The 19,713-nt window shown below is 42.6% G+C and overlaps 1 protein-coding gene across 2 annotated transcripts in view; it reads right to left on the reverse strand.

Annotated features, from left to right (window-relative positions):
• Positions 1 to 19,713, reverse strand: part of ptdss2 (phosphatidylserine synthase 2) — a 46,188-nt gene that overhangs the window by 12,688 nt on the left and 13,787 nt on the right. For both annotated transcript variants that reach the window (XM_041837641.2, XM_045227107.1), the window contains exons 3-6: positions 15,587 to 15,688; positions 10,975 to 11,057; positions 3,859 to 3,926; positions 2,600 to 2,734 (exon numbers count right to left, since the gene is read on the reverse strand). In XM_041837641.2, coding sequence (XP_041693575.2) covers positions 2,600 to 2,734; positions 3,859 to 3,926; positions 10,975 to 11,057; positions 15,587 to 15,688 — 388 coding nt within the window. The remainder of the gene's footprint in view (positions 1 to 2,599; positions 2,735 to 3,858; positions 3,927 to 10,974; positions 11,058 to 15,586; positions 15,689 to 19,713) is intronic.

Consider the following 19,713-nt stretch of genomic DNA (forward strand, 5'->3'; position numbering starts at 1 on the left):
AAAATAAGTTTCAAATCGTTGTGAGAAGTTGTATAATACTGAACTAAAAATAAAAAAAACGGATAATAGCTCACTTATCTATCCGAACGTGCTGTGAAGGGGTTGAGGGAAAGAATGACGGCAGTATTTGGTGAGTTTTCAAAAGGAGAACGAGCCACTAGCGATTAGGCTAGCTAAGCTATTGCTAGCATTTTGTGCGTGTTCATACTGAACCAAGCATACGCACAAGCCGTTAACATTTAGGCTAGCTCAGCTATCGATCAATTGAAATAGCAAACGTTAGTGATCATGCTAATCATGCATGGCGAACTATTTTAGTTTTCATACTTTTATAAAATGTGATTAGCTATTATCATAATCCATTTTGGTACACAGTTATGTTTTAGATTACTTTATATGAAATGGTGTATAGGTGTAAGCACTAGTAATTTCCATTTGCCCAGGCACTATTGTTCAGTCCACGTGAGCCTGGTGCTGTAGTTAAAGTGTAAAGCATTTTGACTAAGTTTTATTTTCTTATTCCTGTAAGAGATTAAAGCTAAGAGCTATATTAATGTTTATATGAAAAGGTACTCATGGTATACAGTGGGGAGAACAATTATTTGATACACTGCCGATTTTTCAGGTTTTCCTACTTACAAAGCATGTAGAGGTCTGTCATTTTTATCATAGGTACACTTCAACTGTGAGAGACGGAATCTAAAACAAAAATCCAGAAAATCACATTGTATGATTTTTAAGTAATTAATTTGCATTTTATTGCGTGACATAAGTATTTGATCACCTACCAACCAGTAAGAATTCCGTCTCTCACAGACCTGTTAGTTTTTCTTTAAGAAGCCCTGTTGTTCTCCACTCATTACCTGTATTAACTGCACCTATTTGACCTCGTTACCTGTATAAAAGACACCTGTCCACACACTCAATCAAACAGACTCCAACCTCTCCACAATGGCCAAGACCAGAGAGCTGTGTAAGGACATCAGGTATAAAATTGTAGACCTGCACAAGGCTGGGATGGGCTATGGACAATAGGCAAGCAGCTTGGTGAGAAGGCAACAACTGTTGGCGCAATTATTAGAAAATGGAAGAAGTTCAAGATGACGGTCAATCACCCTTGGTCTGGGGCTCCATGCAAGATCTCACCTCGTGGGGCATCAATGATCATGAGGAAGGTGAGGGATCAGCCCAGAACTACATGGCAGGACCTGGTCAATGACCTGAAGAGAGCTGGGACCACAGTCTCAAAGAAAACCATTAGTAACACACTACGCCGTCATGGATTAAAATCCTGCAGCGCACGCAAGGTCCCCCTAATCAAGACCTCTACATGCTTTGTAAGTAGGAAAACCTGCAAAATCGGCAGTGTATCAAATACTTGTTCTCCCCACTGTATATATATTCTGTGATCCTGTTTGTATAACAGGTCAGGTTTAAGTATGGATTCAGTTCCACCAAGGATAGCGAGCTGCCCGAACCCAGGACATCCGTAAGAAGATTTGCATGCAAATATTTATTTGTCCTTTTCCTTGGAGGATACTGAATTTGCACTGCCATACCACAGTGTGGTAGGAGTCTTTGTTGCAAGACATCATAGCACCATACATTGCAGTTGAACTGTCATGAGCACATACCACATTTAAACACATTACAGTGTTTATTGATATGCACAGTCACTCACATTTGATTCCATCTCATAGTGGTTTATAAGTCAGTATTTGTGAATTGGGTTGTGTTTTTCTGTAGACTCATGTTTATTGTATTTGTATTGAACTTTGAAAGCTGAGATACCCTCAGATTAAAATAGAGTTGGGTGCACCCTAGTAAACTATAGGCGGGATATATGGCCGATATCTAAGTCTATTGTACTGTTGATGTATTTAATTAATATTGAGCTCATTGTACACATTTCACATATCAATATTTACTCAAGGTGATTCTTTTTTTGTAATAATTTTTTGCCGGCATTCTTTTCCTAAATTATTCAGTTGTGCGGTTTTCAATTCTCCCTACTACTCCAGTAGCAAACCTAACTGGTCCAATAGAGTTTAAGCTTAAACATACAGTAGCCCATAGTGTTAAGCAATTGTTACAATTGCATTTCAGCATTTATGGTGGAATCTACAACCAACAGCGACCTACAGTCAACAGTGACCTTTGGGACGGCCCTTTTACAACCATGTTAACAGAGAACTGAGAACCTTGTTTGACGAGAACAACAGTGGTTTGAAATATATGTGGAAATTACAGTGATTAATTAGTGTAATTTATGGTTACAAGCCCACAGAACGCCAGCATTTTGGAGTGTACAGTCCACTAGGGCAGTCTGTTGGAGCCCTGAGTGCAGTACTTTAAAACTCCGTCCCGGTCTAAGCATCCAATCTGCTCTAGACACATCAGTCAAGAGCCTCGCAGACGGCCAGAGAAAGACCGAGAGAAAGAGCGAGAGACACCGAGAGAGTGCCCGAGAAAGCGAGAGAGAGAGAACGCGAGAGACAAAGCGAGAGAAATGTCTTTAGTGTCACAGCTCCTGCAGGTGCCACCATTGCGGTGGTCTCCTGATGCTACAGGTTAATGTGTGCGCGCATGCGTGTCTTACCCAGATGTTATGCCAGGGGTCGGTGGTGTTCCCCGGGTCGTATATGAGGCAGTTGCCGCCATAGTCCCTCTCCGGCAAGGCTACCCCCAGTTTGGGGTCAATGTACTTCATAAACTGTCTGCCGTCATGGACCGTCTAATGAATGAGGGCAAATTAAACATTCACAAATAGATACTACTTAGTGCTTTGTCTATATGTACTTGTCTGTATGTATGCTGAACAAAAATATAAAAGCAACATGTTGGTCCCATATATCATGAGCTGAAATAAAAGATCCCAGACATTTTCCATTCACACAAAATGCTCAAATTTTGTGCACAAATTTGTTTACATCCCTGTTAGTGAGCACTTCTCCTTTGCCAAGATAATCCATCCACCTGACAGGTGTGGCATATCAAGAAGCTGATTAAACAGCATGATCATTACACAGGTGCACCTTGTGCTGGGGACAAAAGGCAACTCTAAAATGTGCAGTTTTGTCACACAACACAATGCCACAGATGTCTCAAGTTTTGAGGGAGTGTGCAATTTGCATGCTGCCTGCAGAAATGTCCACCAGAGCTGTTGCCAGAAAATTGATTGTCCATTTCGCTGCCATAAGCCGCCTCCAATGTCGTTTCAGAGAATTTGGCAGTACGTCCAACCGGCCTCACAACCGCAGACCACGTGTAACCACACCAGCCCAGCTTCTTCACATGCGGGATCGTCTGAGACCAGTCATTCTGATTGGATGGGCCTGGCTCCCCAGTGGATGGGCCTGGCTCACAAGTGGGTGGGTCTATGCCCTTCCGGTCTATGCCCTCCCAGGCCCACCCATGGCTGCAGCCCTGCCCAGTCATGTGAAATCCATAGATTAGGGCCTAATTTATTTATTACAATTGACTGGTTTCCTTATATGAACTGTAACTCAGTAAAATCGTTGAAATTGCTGCATGTTGCGTTTATATTTTAGTTCAGTATACTTTGAACATAACTTCTCTATGTACATTGAGAAGTTAACTAGTTTCTCAAAGACGTGTTTTGTTTCATTCCCTTCAAGTCCCTTCAGATCCATTCTGCATCGAATCATGTCGTTGATCCTTTTCCTTTTGATTGTCCATCTTTCCTAAATAAATCTAGTTGTCAGTGCTCCCAGAGAGAACTTGGCTCTGTATTTCAAAGCTGATTGGAGTGATTCTTCATTCGAACGACAGATCTATTGCAGCTATAATAGCACAAACAATTCAGTGCTCTAGTGTGTGTTGGTGCAATCGACCCACCTGGAACAGCACAAATATAAGGAATAACTCGTAGACAACAGAGACACATAGCCAGAAGCGCCAGTATGCTGGAGAGAAAAAGAGAGAACACAAAGATTATCATTTTAGCATAATCTACAGTTGCTAAGCATTCCTGGAACTTCACACACAGTGCTTTCCTTGTTAATTCTTTAGAGTCTAAGACGTTGGGGGAGGGGGAGTGCTAAGCTAACATATAGAATTGTTTTAAGATGGTCATACTATCGATTATTTAGCTCTTTGATTTGGAATTTTAGGACCCCCCGTTTTGATAAAATATAGATTTTGGCCTTTACTACTAAAGCCATAGAAACACATTCATAAATGGCAAAAAGGACAGTCCAAAAATGTATCATAAGAAACCAGGTTTTTAAGTGTCTGTCCTAAATCTAGGAGAAGTATATACATATGTTTTTTTACACAAAACTGCCTTCATACTGCCATTTGTTTTTTTAAACCGGTTCCCTTCAGATGAATCCCGTGACACTTGTGGGGGTCATAGAGCAAAACGGAGGACACCATTGTGTTCGTGAGAGTCTCCCCATACAGCATAATAGTTTTGTAGGTCAAACTGTTCGGACGCTACAGACATTTGTGAGAAGACCGATTTTCGGGATGTCTCATGGTCTGACAAACACCGCCACCTTTCACCACAGATGCAGAAGTGCGACACTGGCGGATGTGGTGGATTGAGACTCATCCAATGCAAAAAAACATATCTTCAGTTTAAAACTGACAGATTTTTATGGGGATTTTTTTGTTATGTAACTTAGATTGACGCACTGGTGAGTCATTCGACTCTATAGTAAATAACCACAAAACTCAGTCACTAATAAGGACCGCAAGGCAACATTACTGCACAGCATGCATTGTCTGTTTTGAAGCATGACAAGTGTCATCGTGTTTGCATAGCTTAAATAGCTAACAAAATGGCTAAACGGACTATCTGCATTGACCACACACACACACACACACTTCATTTGCTCACACAACACGCACACACATGCATACTGACTCTACACACACACACACACACACACTCACATACAATCATCATATATGCTGCTGCTACTCTGTTTATCATATATCCTGATGCCTAGTCACCTTACCGTATACATATCTAACTTACCACTCCAGTAGCCCTGCACATTGGAAATATGTTATTGGCATCGACCCTGGAACTGAACCTGTATATAGCTTACTTACTTTCTCGTGTTCTTCTCATTTAGATTTCTTGTGGATTTTTGTTCGACTTTACTTTATTGTATAGTACTACTGATATTGATAACTGCATTTTTGGGAAACAGCTTGCAAGAAAGGCATTTAACTGCACGTGTGCACAACAAAACTGGAAACTTGATAGCTCGCATTATCAAAATGCCTCCTGTTCCCCAAAAGACTTGCAGTCAAGCATCTGCTCTCCTCTCCCTCACTAGGAATCCTACTATGGTTGTGACTGAGTCATTTCATGGCCCTAAGGAACCTGGCACCAACAGTGCATTCACATGGGCTTTATGCACACTTCCCTGATAAAAGGAAGTCGTCTGTCTCCTATGAAACTGCTGCTTTAAATGTTCCTTGCCGATCTGGAGGCAAGACCTAGCTCGGCCTGCAAACTATTTGATCTCACCTACTCTGCTCAGGACTATCTGAAGAGGCAAGATAGTGTTGTAGAATTTGGATAATAGTCATCGGGTTAAAATGACCCATTCTGAGAATCTAAGAGGTTCTGATAAACATCCACAAAATTCCAACTGTTGATTGAAAATAAAGCTTATCTGAAGGCTCTTTGACTACAGTATGAACGGATCAGTCTATGTTAAAGGATGAGAAATGTGCTGTGCAAACAAACAGAGGTACTGCTGATCGCTATCTAAAATGCTAAACTGTAGCTAAATCCATCATACACGGTGATCATACACAGAAAAAGGGGTAGAGAAACGGGCTCTGACTGGTCCCATTGATGTGAACTCCTAGCACTGTAGACATTCCACTGGCAGTGCAGTGAGAGCTCAGATTAAGGCATTACATTGGTGCTTTGAAGTACTCTGCTTCCAGTAATGGATAAGGGATTCAAACTCTAATACAGGGCCTTCAGAAAGTATTCACACAACATGATTTGTCCAATTTTCTGTTGGGTTACAAAAAAATTTGACAATACCCCATAAATGTCAAAGTGGAATTATGTTTTTGTTTTATTCTTACAAATAAATTAAAAATTAAAGCTGAAATGTTCAGTCAATAAGTATAAAACCTTTTGTTATGGCAAGCCTCATTGCGTTTAGGAGTAAAAATGTGTTTAACAAGTCACATAATACAGTGAGGGAAAAAAGAATTTGATCCCCTGCTGATTTTGTACGTTTGCCCACTGACAAAGAAATGATCAGTCTATAATTTTAATGGTAGGTTTATTTGAATAGTGAGAGACAGAATAAAAACAAAAAAATCCAGAAAAACACATGTCAAAAATGTTATAAATTGATTTGCATTTTAATGAGGGAAATAAGTATTTGACCCCCTCTCAATCAGAAAGATTTCTGGCTCCCAGGTGTCTTTTATACAGGTAACGAGCTGAGATTAGGAGCACACTAATCTCAGTTTGTTACCTGTATAAAAAGACACCTGTCCACAGAAGCAATCAATCAGATTCCAAACTCTCCACCATGACCAAGACCAAAGAGCTCTCCAAGGATGTCAGGGACAAGATTGTAGACCTACACAAGGCTGGAATGGGCTACAAGACCATCGCCAAGCAGCTTGGTGAGAAGGTGACAACAGTTGGTGCGATTATTCGCAAATGGAAGAAACACAAAATAACTGTCAATCTCCCTTGGCCTGGGGCTCCATGCAATATCTCACCTCGTGGAGTTGCAATGATCATGAGAACGGTGAGGAATCAGCCCAGAACTACACGGGAGGATCTTGTCAATGATCAAGGCAGCTCGGACCATAGTCACCAAGAAAACAATTGGTAACACACTTTGCCGTGAAGGTCTGAAATCCTGCAGCGCCCGCAAGATCCCCCTGCTCAAGAAAGCACATATAGATGCCCGTCTGAAGTTTGCCAATGAACATCTGAATGATTCAGAGGAGAACTGGGTGAAAGTGTTGTGGTCAGATGAGACCAAATGGAGCTCTTTGGCATCAACTCAACTCACCGTGTTTGGAGGAGGAGGAATGCTGCCTATGACCCCAAGAACACCATCCCCACCGTCAAACATGGAGGTGGAAACATTACGCTTTGGGGGTGTTTTCTGCTAAGGGGACAGGACAACTTCACCGCATCAAAGGGACGATGGACGGGGCCATGTACCGTCAAATCTTGGGAGAGAACCTCCTTCCCTCAGCCAGGGCATTGAAAATGGGTCGTGGATGGGTATTCCAACATGACAATGACCCAAAACACACGGCCAAGGCAACAAAGGAGTGGCTCAAGAAGAAGCACATTAAGGTCCTGGAGTGGCCTAGCCAGTCTCCAGACCTTAATCCCATAGAAAATCTGTGGAGGGAGCTGAAGGTTCGAGTTGCCAAACGTCAGCCTCGAAACCTTAATGACTTGGAGAAGATCTGCAAAGAGGAGTGGGACAAAATCCCTCCTGAGATGTGTGCAAACCTGGTGGCAAACTACAAGAAACGTCTGACCTCTGTGATTGCCAACAAGGGTTTTGCCACCAAGTACTAAGTCATGTTTTGCAGAGGGGTCAAATACTTATTTCCCTCATTAAAATGCAAATCAATTTATAACATTTTTGACATGCATTTTTCTGGATTTTTGTTTTGTTATTCTGTCTCTCACTGTTCAAATAAACCTACCTTTAAAATTATATGTCTTTGTCAGTGGGCAAACGTACAAAATCAGCAGGGGATCAAATACTTTTTTCCCTCACTGTAAGTTTGATGGATTCACTGTGTGCAATAGTGTTAAATATGATTGTTTTAATGAGTACCTCATCTCTGTACCCCACGCATACAGATCATTGTAAGGTGCCGCAGTCGAGCAGTGAATTTCAAACATACAGTGCATTTGGAAAGGATCAGACCACTTAACTTTTTCCACATTTTGTGACGTTACAGCCTTACTCTAATGGATTAAATTATTGGTTTTTTTCAATCTACACACAATACCCCATAATGACAAAGCAAAAACAGGTTTTTACACAATTTTACTAAACAAAAAACTGAAATATCACATTTACATAAGTATTCAGAACCTTTACTCAGTACTTTGTTGAAGCACCTTTGGCAGCGATTACAGCCTGAAGTCTTCTTGGGTATGACGCTACAAGCCTGGCACACCTGTATTTGGAGAGTTCAATCTTGTTTCTCATGGTCTGAGAATCGTTTCAGGTGCATTTTGCCAACTCCAAGCGGGCTGTCATGTGCCTTTTACTGAAGAGTGGCTTCTGTCTGGCCACTCTACCAAGCGTCAAGTCTGGAGGAAACCTGGCACCATCCCTACGGTGAAGCACGGCGGTGGCAGCATCATGCTGTGAGGATGTTTTTCAGCAGCAGGGACTGGGAGACTAGTCAGGATCGAGGGAAAGATTAACAGAGCAAAGTACAGAGAGATCGTTGACGAAAACTTGCTCCAGAGCGCTCAGGACCTAAGACTGGGGCGAAGGTTCACCTTCCAACAGGACAATGACCCTTAGCACACAGCCAATACAACGCAGGGGTGGCTGCGGGACAAGTCTCTGAATGTCCTTGAGTGGCCCAAGCCAGAGCCTGGACTTGAACCGTATCTAACATCTCTGGAGAGACCTGAAAATAGCTGTGCAGCGACGTGCCCCATCCAACCTGACAGAGCTTCAGAGGATCTGCAAAGAAGAATGGGAGTAACTCCCCAAATACAGGTGTGCATACCCAAGAAGACTCGAGGCTGTAATCGCTGCCAATGGTGCTTCAACAAATTACTGAGTAAAGGGTCTGAATACTTACAGTACCTGTCAAAGGTTTGGACACACCTACTCATTCAAGGGTTTTTCTTTATTTGTACTATTTTCTACATTGTAGAATAATAGCGAATACATAAAAACTATAAATTAACACATATGGAATCATGTAGTAACCATAGTGTTAAAAAAATGAAATTATATTTTAAATTATTGAAAGTAGCCACCCTTTGCCTTGATGACAGCTTTGCACACTCTTGGCATTCTATCAACCAGCTTCATGAGGAATGCTTTTCCAACTGTCTTGAAGGAGTTCCCACATATGCTGAGCACCCCAACACCATCACACCACCTCCTCCATGCTTCACGGTGGGAACCACACATGCAGAGATCCATTCACATACTCTGCGTCTCATCAAGACACGGAGGTCGGAACCAAAAATCTCAAATTTGGACTCATCAGACCAAAGGACAGATTTCCACCGGTTTAAATGTCCATTGCTTGTGTTTCTTGGCCCAAGCAAGTCTCTTCTTCTAATTGGTGTCCTTTAGGAGTGGTTTCTTTGCAGCAATTCGACCATGAAGGCCTGATTCACACAGTCTCCTCTGAACAGTTGATGTTGAGCTGTGTCTGTTACTTGAACTCTGTGAAGCATTTATTTTGGGCAGCAATCTGAGGTGCAGTTAATTGCTGATTTCTGAGGCTGGTAACTCTAATGAACTTATGCTCTGCAGCAGAGGTAACTCCTGTGGCAGTCCTCATGAGAACCAGTTTCATCATAGCGCTTGATGGTTTTTGCGACTGCACTTGAAGAAACTTAACATTTCTAAAAACCTGTTTTTGCTTTGTATATATGGGGTATTGTGTGTAGATTGATGAGGGGGAAAAAAACAATTTAATCAATTTTAGAATAAGGCCGTAACGTAACAAAATGTGGAGAAAGTCAAGGGGTCTGAATACTTTCCGAATGCACTGTATATACACAAAAGTATGTGAACACCCCTTCAAATTAGTGGATTTGGCTATTTCAGCCACACCCGTTGCGGACAGGTGTATAAAATCGAGCACACAGCCATGCAATCTCCATAGACAAACATTGGCCTTACTGAAGAGCCCATTGACTTTTAACGTGGCACCGTCAAGCTTGCCACCTTTCCAACAAGTCAATTTGTAAAATGTCTGCCCTGCTAGAGCTGCCCCGGTCAACTGTAAGTGCTGTTAATGTGAAGTGGAAACGTCTAGGAGCAACAACGGCTCAGCCGCGAAGTGGTAAGTTACACAAGCTCACAGAACGGGACCGCCGAGTCCCGAAGCACGTAAAAATAGTCTGTCCTCGGTTGCAACACTCACTACCGAGTTCCAAACTGCCTCTGGAAGCAACGTCAGCACAATAACTGTTTGTCGGGAGCTTAATGAAATGGGTTTCCATAGCCGAGCAGCCACACACAAGCCTAACATCACCATGCGCAATGCCAAGTGTTGGCTGGAGTGGTGTAAAGCTCTGGAGCAGTGGAAATGCGTTCTCTGGAGTGACGAATCACGCTTCACCATCTGGCAGTCCGATGGACTAATCTGGGTTTGGCAGATGTAATGTTATCTGACGCAGTGTATGTAATCTGTCTGTATTTCACACACAGTCGGGATAGTCTTCATGGCCCACTCCATTGCTGTGCCTCCAAACATCTATATTGATCTAAAAGCAGACATGCATTCTGTCTCTCCCCACTAAAGACATTTCCAAAGGAAGAAGAACAGACAGGGGATCAATACTCCATTACAGAGTTTGACTTAACGCCTGTGCTTTCCCCGGCGGTTGACAACTTTTTATATGTTTGACATGTACACAGTGCTGCTGCAGCACCCCCTTTAAAAGCAGTGATTCACAGCAGGCCATACCTTGGGAAGAATTCTTATAGGGATGACGCATTTCGGTTTCGCAAATGTATTATCTCCCTCTTTTCTTCTTTCAAGGTGTAAGAGCGACTGCAAATTGACTCACTAACTTTTAGCACTGGCAGTGTCTCTTCTTTGGACAGGATGTAGTTATTCTGTGAGTGAGTCCCATTTAATGTGTCAATGCACTTAGCCTACGTAGCAAGAGGCTGCAACTTCTAAGGACTGGCAGGCTTGTGTTAACTGAAGTACAAGAGCACAAAGAAGCTGAAATGTGAAGAGTATTTGCACTGCGGGTGGAGGTTGTGTTACCTGGATGTGGTCTGGTGAATGGGCCATCTTTGGCTTGTGTCACTCCAAAGCAGAGGAACACTAGGATGCTGGCCACAATCCCTCTGGTAGAAAACATAAGCAGACTTAAGTAATTAGAACAACTAATGATAAACTCACATAGATCAGTCCTCTTTACAGGATGACTAAAATATACATTTATAACATTATGACATCTATATACACTGCTCAAAAAAATAAAAGGGAACACTTAAACAACATCCTAGATCTGAATGAATGAAATAATCTTATGAAATACTTTTTTTCTTTACATAGTTGAATGTGCTAACAACAAAATCACACAAAGATTTTCAATGGAAATCAAATGTATCAACCCATGGAGGTCTGGATTTGGAGTCACCCTCAAAATTAAAGTGGAAAACCACACTACAGGCTGATCCAACTTTTATGTAATGTCCTTAAAACAAGTCAAAATGAGGCTCAGTAGTGTGTGTGGCCTCCACGTGCCTGTATGACCTCCCTACAATGCTTGGGCATGCTCCTGATGAGGTGGCGGATGGTCTCCTGAGGTATCTCCTCCCAGACCTGGACTAAAGCATCCGCCAACTCCTGGACAGTCTGTGGTGCAACGTGGCGTTGGTGGATGGAGCGAGACATGATGTCCCAGATGTGCTCAATTGGATTCAGGTCTGGGGAACGGGCGGGCCAGTCCATAGCATCAATGCCTTCCTCTTGCAGGAACTGCTGACACACTCCAGCCACACGAGGTCTAGCATTGTCTTGCATTAGGAGGAACCCAGGGCCAACCGCACCAACATATGGTCTCACAAGGGGTCTGAGGATCTCATCTCGGTATCTAATGGCAGTCAGGCTACCTCTGGCGAGCACATGGAGGCCTGTGCGGCCCCCCAAAGAAATGCCACCCCACACCATGACTGACCCACCGCCAAACCGGTCATGCTGGAGGATGTTGCAGGCAGCAGAACGTTCTCCACGGCGTCTCCAGACTCTGTCACGTCTGTCACGTGCTCAGTGTGAACCTGCTTTCATTTGTGAAGAGCACAGGGCGCCAGTGGCGAATTTGCCAATCTTGGTATTCTCTGGCAAATGCCAAACGTCCTGCACGGTGTTGGGCTGTAAGCACAACCCCCACCTGTGGACGTCGGGCCCTCATACCACCCTCATGGAGTCTGTTTCTGACCGTTTGAGCAGACACATGCACATTTGTGGCCTGCTGGCGGTCATTTTGCAGGGCTCTGGCAGTGCTCCTCCTGCTCCTCCTTGCACAAAGGCGGAGGTAGCGGTCCTGCTGCTGGGTTGTTGCCCTCCTACGGCCTCCTCCACGTCTCCTGATGTACTGGCCTGTCTCCTGGTAGCGCCTCCATGCTCTGGACACTACGCTGACAGACACAGCAAACCTTCTTGCCACAGCTCGCATTGATGTGCCATCCTGGATGAGCTGCACTACCTGAGCCACTTGTGTGGGTGGTAGACTCCGTCTCATGCTACCACTAGAGTGAAAGCACCGCCAGCATTCAAAAGTGACCAAAACATCAGCCAGGAAGCATAGGAACTGAGAAGTGGTCTGTGGTCACCACCTGCAGAACCACTTCTTTATTGGGGGTGTCTTGCTAATTGCCAATAATTTCCACCTGTTGTCTATTCCATTTGCACAACAGCATGTGAACTGTATTGTCAATCAGTGTTGCTTCCTAAGTGGACATTTTGATTTCACAGAAGTGTGATTGACTTGGAGTTACATTGTGTTGTGTAAGTGTTCCATTTATTTTTTTGAGCAGTGTACATGGACTGGAATTCATGGTTTGCATTGAAATATGATCATTATTTGACCAATGAGGTCAAAGACCAGGCAAGTTAAGGTCAGGGCCCAGGCACGCTGAGTATACAGTGGGGAAAAAAAAGTATTTAGTCAGCCACCAATTGTGCAAGTTCTCCCACTTAAAAAGATGAGAGGCCTGTAATTTTCATCATAGGTACACGTCAACTATGACAGACAAAATGAGGAAAAAAATTCCAGAAAATCACATTGTAGGATTTTTAATGAATTTATTTGCAAATTATGGTGGAAAATAAGTATTTGGTCAATAACAAAAGTTTCTCAATACTTTGTTATATACCCTTTGTTGGCAATGACACAGGTCAAACGTTTTCTGTAAGTCTTCACAAGTTTTTCACACACTGTTGCTGGTATTTTGGCCCATTCCTCCATGCAGATCTCCTCTAGAGCAGTGATGTTTTGGGGCTGTCGCTGGGCAACACGGACTTTCAACTCCCTCCAAAGATTTTCTATGGGGTTGAGATCTGGAGACTTGCTAGGCCACTCCAGGACCTTGAAATGCTTCTTACGAAGCCACTCCTTCGTTGCCGGGCGGTGTGTTTGGGATCATTGTCATGCTGAAAGACCCAGCCACGTTTCATCTTCAATGCCCTTGCTGATGGAAGGGGGTTTTCACTCAAAATCTCACGATACATGGCCCCATTCATTCTTTCCTTTACACGGATCAGTCGTCCTGGTCCCTTTGCAGAAAAACAGCCACAAAGCATGATGTTTCCACCCCCATGCTTCACAGTAGGTATGGTGTTCTTTGGATGCAACTCAGCATTCTTTGTCCTCCAAACACGACGAGTTGAGTTTTTACCAAAAAGTTCTATTTTGGTTTCATCTGACCATATGATATTCTCCCAATCCTCTTCTGGATCATCCAAATGCACTCTAGCAAACTTCAGACGGGCCTGGACATGTACTGGCTTAAGCAGGGGGACACGTCTGGCACTGCAGGATTTGAGTCCCTGGCGGCGTAGTGTGTTACTGATGGTAGGCTTTGTTACTTTGGTCCCAGCTCTCTGCAGGTCATTCACTAGGTCCCCCCGTGTGGTTCTGGGATTTTTGCTCACCGTTCATGTGATCATTTTGACCCCACGGGGTGAGATCTTGCGTGTAGCCTCAGATCGAGGGAGATTATCAGTGGTCCTGTATGTCTTCCATTTCCTAATAATTGCTCCCACAGTTGATTTCTTCAAACCAAGCTGCTTACCTATTGCAGATTCAGTCTTCCCAGCCTGGTGCAGGTCTACAATTTTGTTTCTGGTGTCCTTTGACAGCTCTTTGGTCTTGGCCATAGTGGAGTTTGGAGTGTGACTGTTTGAGGTTGTGGACAGGTGTCTTTTATACTGATAACAAGTTCAAACGGGTGCCATTAATACAGGTAACGAGTGGAGGACAGAGGAGCCTCTTAAAGAAGAAGTTACAGGTCTGTGAGAGCCAGAAATCTTGCTTGTTTGTAAGTGACCAAATACTTATTTTCCACCATAATTTGCAAATAAATTCATTAAAAATCCTACAATGTGATTTTCTGGAGAAAAAAATTCTCCATTTGTCTGTCATAGTTGACGTGTACCTATGATGAAAATTACAGGCCTCTCTCATCTTTTTAAGTGGGAGAACTTGCACAATTGGTGGCTGGCTAAATACTTTTTTTCCCCACTGTATGTGGCATGCTAGCTAAAAGGTCTACAGGGTTGCATCTCAATCTACACGGCCTCCTCTCCTTTCACCACACCCATCTGAGAGACCTGGATCGACAAAAACAATATAGCAAACTGCATTACGCCTATGAGGGCATGTGTGCTTTTCCCTATCATGTCCTTTCTGATCAGTGCACATGACAGAGGCGATAAGGTAAGAAAGCCAAGGTGAGTTAGACAACCACCCCCAGGGGATTAGTACATTCAGGTGAAGGCATTCAGCCAGGCAGTAGGGCAGTGCCGTTGGTTGTGACCCGGGGGAAGAAGTTGTTGTGGGCTCTAATCTCCCAGGCCAGCTGGGCCTCGCTGACCATGGCAAATCCCGTTAATGACCGTCAGATTGTCACTACAGACAACCCCCGCCCAGCTATTCCTGTTAACTCCTTCCTAAGTAACGCCCGCACATATACTACACACACAAACAAGCACGCAAACACACTTCCTCCGTCTGAAGACTCCCCAATGCTGCCAAATTCCTCTGCTCGCAAAACTCACTGAAATGGCTTAAGATCATGCAAAGGCTCAAAAGGTTCTTAAAGTTATCTTACTTATACTTTAGTAAATTTTGGGACTCGAATGTATGTTTATGACTAGTACCAAAGCGGGGGGAGAAATAGAAACAGTCCTCTGCTCTCCAAAGCATCCATTAGTCAATACCTAGCTTTTTCCTACATTATATCTATGCCTGGCAATCTTAGATGTATTCTCAATCAGCCGCTTTGCTGAAGTGCTGGCCATCTCTTTCATAAAAGTCAGATTTCTACTAGGCTTCACAGCATCTAAAGCATCTTTACGCTACATAACTTAGTAAGAGTTCAGCACGTCTTACTGTACAATATATATTTTGACATTTCAAAAGTGCTCAAGAATGGAACAGTTAAACCTAAAAAAATAAAGGAGGAACCTAATAGTCTATGTGCTGACTGTGCTACATGCCAGCTGGGCTGAAGGTGACTGGCTGTTGGAGGTGGAAGTGATTCATTTCACACAAGCGGTCGTGACTAAGTGAATGTGTTTTGTAGTGTGCTGCATGAATATATAAGACGTCATGGGAGAGACATTGTGCGTGCGTAACCGAATGGCTGACCTTTTAGTGTTGTACGTTGTATCCTGGGGTGTCTCCTCCAACAGAGTGACATAGACCAACACGCAGGTGAGAATGAAAAGCACAGTGACTGTATGTGCTCTCCTGCAATTAGAGAGAGAGAGAGAGAGAGAGGAGAGAGAGAATGGCAATAATGACAGTGTGGCAAGAAGAATCAGCAACATTCATTGGCTGGACATGAGCAGAAGTCACAAAGTATGTGTGTAAGAGAGAGTTGAGCTTCTTGGGCGACTTCAGTTCAATGACAACAGACAGTTAATCTGCACTTTGCCATGCATGTGCTGATACTGGGCTGTTATAACGTTCCTCCATACAGCATCCTAGTTTGAGTACAGTTATGAGATTTCCCTTTTCTCCACAGTTCAGTGTGCTACATATGAACAGGTCACATTGCATGTTTTAAGTTTCAAGCACGTACCTACCACACAATGTATCTACAGACACTGTTTAACCATAAAAGACTGGTAGGGGCAGGGAAGAGAAGAAAAACATTGAGTGAATGTGAATGATAGGTTGGAGGATGTTCAAGAGGGTAAATTGTGTGAGAGAGCGATAGGGGAAGGAGGGAGAAGGGTGGAAGAAAGGGATCGCGGAGGTCACAGAATCCCTCTGAGGTACGATGCCTGTCTGCCAGCATTCTTGAGAGAGAGGGAGTGAGCTTAGGGCTGGGCGATATATCAAATTCATTCAATTAATTTGAATGTATGTTTTAGTGCGATATTCCAAATGTGAGTTTATTTTTTATATGAGCGTTTATGTCTGCTTTTGTCTTTTTGGTCTCGTCTCTGTGCTGTGCTGTGTGCACCTTCCCATTTATACCAGAGATCTGTATACACAGTGCCTTCAGAAAGTATTCACACCCCTCGACTTTTTCCACATTTTGTTGTGTTACAGCCTGAATTTAAAATTGATTAAATTGAGATTGTGTGTCACTGATCTACATACAATACCCCAGAATGTCAAAGTGGATTATATATTTTTTTTTTATGTTTACAAATTAATAAAAAATGAAAAGCTGAAATATATTGAGTCAATAAGTATTCAACCCTTTTGTCATGGCAAGCCTAAATTTACATTTTACATTTTACATTTTAGTCATTTAGCAGACGCTCTTATCCAGAGCGACTTACAGTTAGTGAATACATATTTTTTTTATACTGGCCCCCCGTGGGAATAAATAAGTTCAGGAGTAAAGAAAGTCACATAATAAGTTGCATGGACTCACTCGGTGTGCAATAATAGTGTTTAACATGATTTTTGAATGACTACCTTATCTCTGTACCTCACACACACAATTATCTGTAAGGTCCCTCAGTCGAGCAGTGAATTTCAAGCACAGATTCAACCACAAAGACCAGGGGGTTTTCCAATGGTTCACAAGGGGCACCTATTGGTAGATGGGTAAAAAAAAGAAAAAAACGGACATTGAATATCCCTTTGAGCACGGTGCAGTTAATAATTACACTTTGGATGGTGTATCAATACACCCAGTCACTACAAAGATACAGGCGCCCTTCCTAACTCAGTTTCCAGAGAGGAAGGAAACCGCTCAGGGATTTCACCATGAGGCCAATGGTGATTTTAAAACAGTTACAGAGTTTATTGGCTGTGATAGGATAAAACTGAGGATGGATCAACAACATTGTAGTTACTCCACAATACTAACATAAATGACAGAGTGAAAATACGGAAGCCTGTACAGAATAAACATTTAAATAAAAACATGCATCCTGTTTGCAATAAGGCAATGCTGCAAACATTTTGGCAAAGAAATTCACTTTTTGTCCTGAATACAAAGCGTTATGCTTTGGGCAAACCCAACAACACACCACTCGTCATATTTTCAAGCATGGTGGTGGTTGCATCATGTTTTGGGTATGCTTGTCATCGGCAAGGACTAGGGAGTTTTTTAGGATAAAAATAAACGGAATATTTAAATCCTAGAGTAAAACAGAAATAAAAACCCTAGAGTAAAACTTGGTTCAGTCTGCTTACCAACAGACACTGGGAGAGAAATTCACCTTTCAGCAGGACAACTACCTAAAACATAAGGCCAAATCTACACTGGAGTTGCTTACCAAGACGACATTGAATGTTCCTGAGTAGCCTAGTTACAGTTTTGACTTAAATCGTCTTGAAAATCTATGGCAAGAACTGTTTAGCAATGATAACAACCAACTTGACAGAGATTGAATATCTTTTTTAAAGAATAAATGGGCAAATATTGTACAATCCAGGTGTGCAAAGCTCTTAAGAGACATTTACCCAGAACGACTCGCAGCTGTAATCGCTGGGTTGAATACTTCTCTAATCAAGATACATTAGTATTTACTTTTTCATAAATAAAATACAATATTTCTTCCACTTTGACAGAATATTGAGTGGATCGTTGACAAAAAAGACAATTAAATCAATTTTAATCCCACTTTGTAACAAAACGTGGAAAAAGTCAAGGGGTGTGAATACTTTCTGAAGGCACTGTATAATGACGAGATGCTCATGTCTCCGCCCTAACAATGGGAGTCGTTGTCCCATAGGCCGAAAGGCAGGCGACAAGATTAGGTCCAAAATAAGCCCATAGAAACGCATTGGGGTTATTTTGGACCGATTTTGGCAAGATTGAAACCTCGCTTTGCCTCTTCCTCTGTTTACACACACACACACACACCAAGCCACGCCCCCTGCCACTCAAAACTAAAAAAAGATTAGATCACTTCTTCCTCTCTGACAAGTGGTTTCAACTCACTATTTGCATTTGAGGTTTGGTCCAACAGAATCGGTCATATGGACACCGAATCACATTGAGACATTATTTTACTCTAATAGAGGAGAAGTTAGGTTATCATGAGAAAGATTTGAGAAAGGTTCTCATGATACCCTTTTTGTCTCAACTCCTCAAATTGCGAGCAGAGCAGACACTACTAAAATGGGAGTATCAATTAACATTGATTCTGGAACATGAATGCTCAATGTCTCGCGCGGCATTGCCGTACCACTAGCAGCATTTTAGCCAAAGACTGTTATACTAGCGTTCTAGTCGGTTTTATAAATGTGCAATAAGCAAAAAAGGAATTGCCAACTTGTTCTCATTCTGAGAAATAAGGTAGGCCACTTGATTTCAAATCTGAACAAAGTGGACAGGCTAGCATGCTGTTCAAACAGTTGGAGACGGACAGAAGGGTGTGTTCATAAGAATTCAACTGTTCTGCCTTGTTAGCTATCAAATAGATCTAAGTTGGCTAAACTTGAAATATAAAGATTAGCTAGCTACTTGTGCTTGAGATTGTTTTTGAGATCTGTGTCAATTTTCAATAATGCCTTCTGCAATAAGTTAGTCATTATTAATGAATGTGCATTATGCATGGTTCTGATTACATTTGTACCAAAATTAGCATTTTCAGACTTGAAAGCCAGTTCAGTGATTATTGCAAAAAAGCAGGTTAAACTATTTCGATAAAATATTGTAATTATTAGTGGGTCTTATGGTTGTGGAAGACATATTTAGCCTAGGAATAAATTCACAAGCCCTGAATTCATTAGATTATTGCTGACTGTTTGAAATGCAGTTTATTTGACCTTCAATTGTACAACAAAGCTTATTTCAAGAAAACATGAAAAAATTAATATAGCCTCAACCCCACTTAGAGCTTCTGTCCCATGCATGGCAGCTACTTGGATCTGTGGTCCTCAAAGTTTGTATGTGTAGGCCTACAGTTCAGAGGTGGTCGGTCTTAAAACCAGACAGGCGATCGTGGGTTTCCACTACCATTTACAGGATGCAGATATCTGCACTCCCTCCACTGCCCCCCGAAGCATCCGTCCCGGCTTAAAGGGATACTTCTGGATTGTGACAATGAGACAATGTTATGTTCTAGCAAGCATGTTCTGACAGTATCATTTTAAAAACGCTGGTAGGTGAGCAGCAACAAGCATTAGGCCAACATTTGAAGATTGTGTTGAGATTTGACTGCGATACATTGCACCGTGACACTTTAGCTTGCGATAATGTGCTTCTTGGTCCTAGCCCATGTGAGCTTTTGTGAACTGAGAGCTGTTTGACAGGCTATATCCCCACCCCTGCCTCGTCAGCAGAAAGCACTTCGAGATCA

Source organism: Coregonus clupeaformis, chromosome 19 (genome assembly GCF_020615455.1).
Source record: "Coregonus clupeaformis isolate EN_2021a chromosome 19, ASM2061545v1, whole genome shotgun sequence".
Classification (NCBI taxonomy): Eukaryota; Metazoa; Chordata; class Actinopteri; order Salmoniformes; family Salmonidae; genus Coregonus; species Coregonus clupeaformis.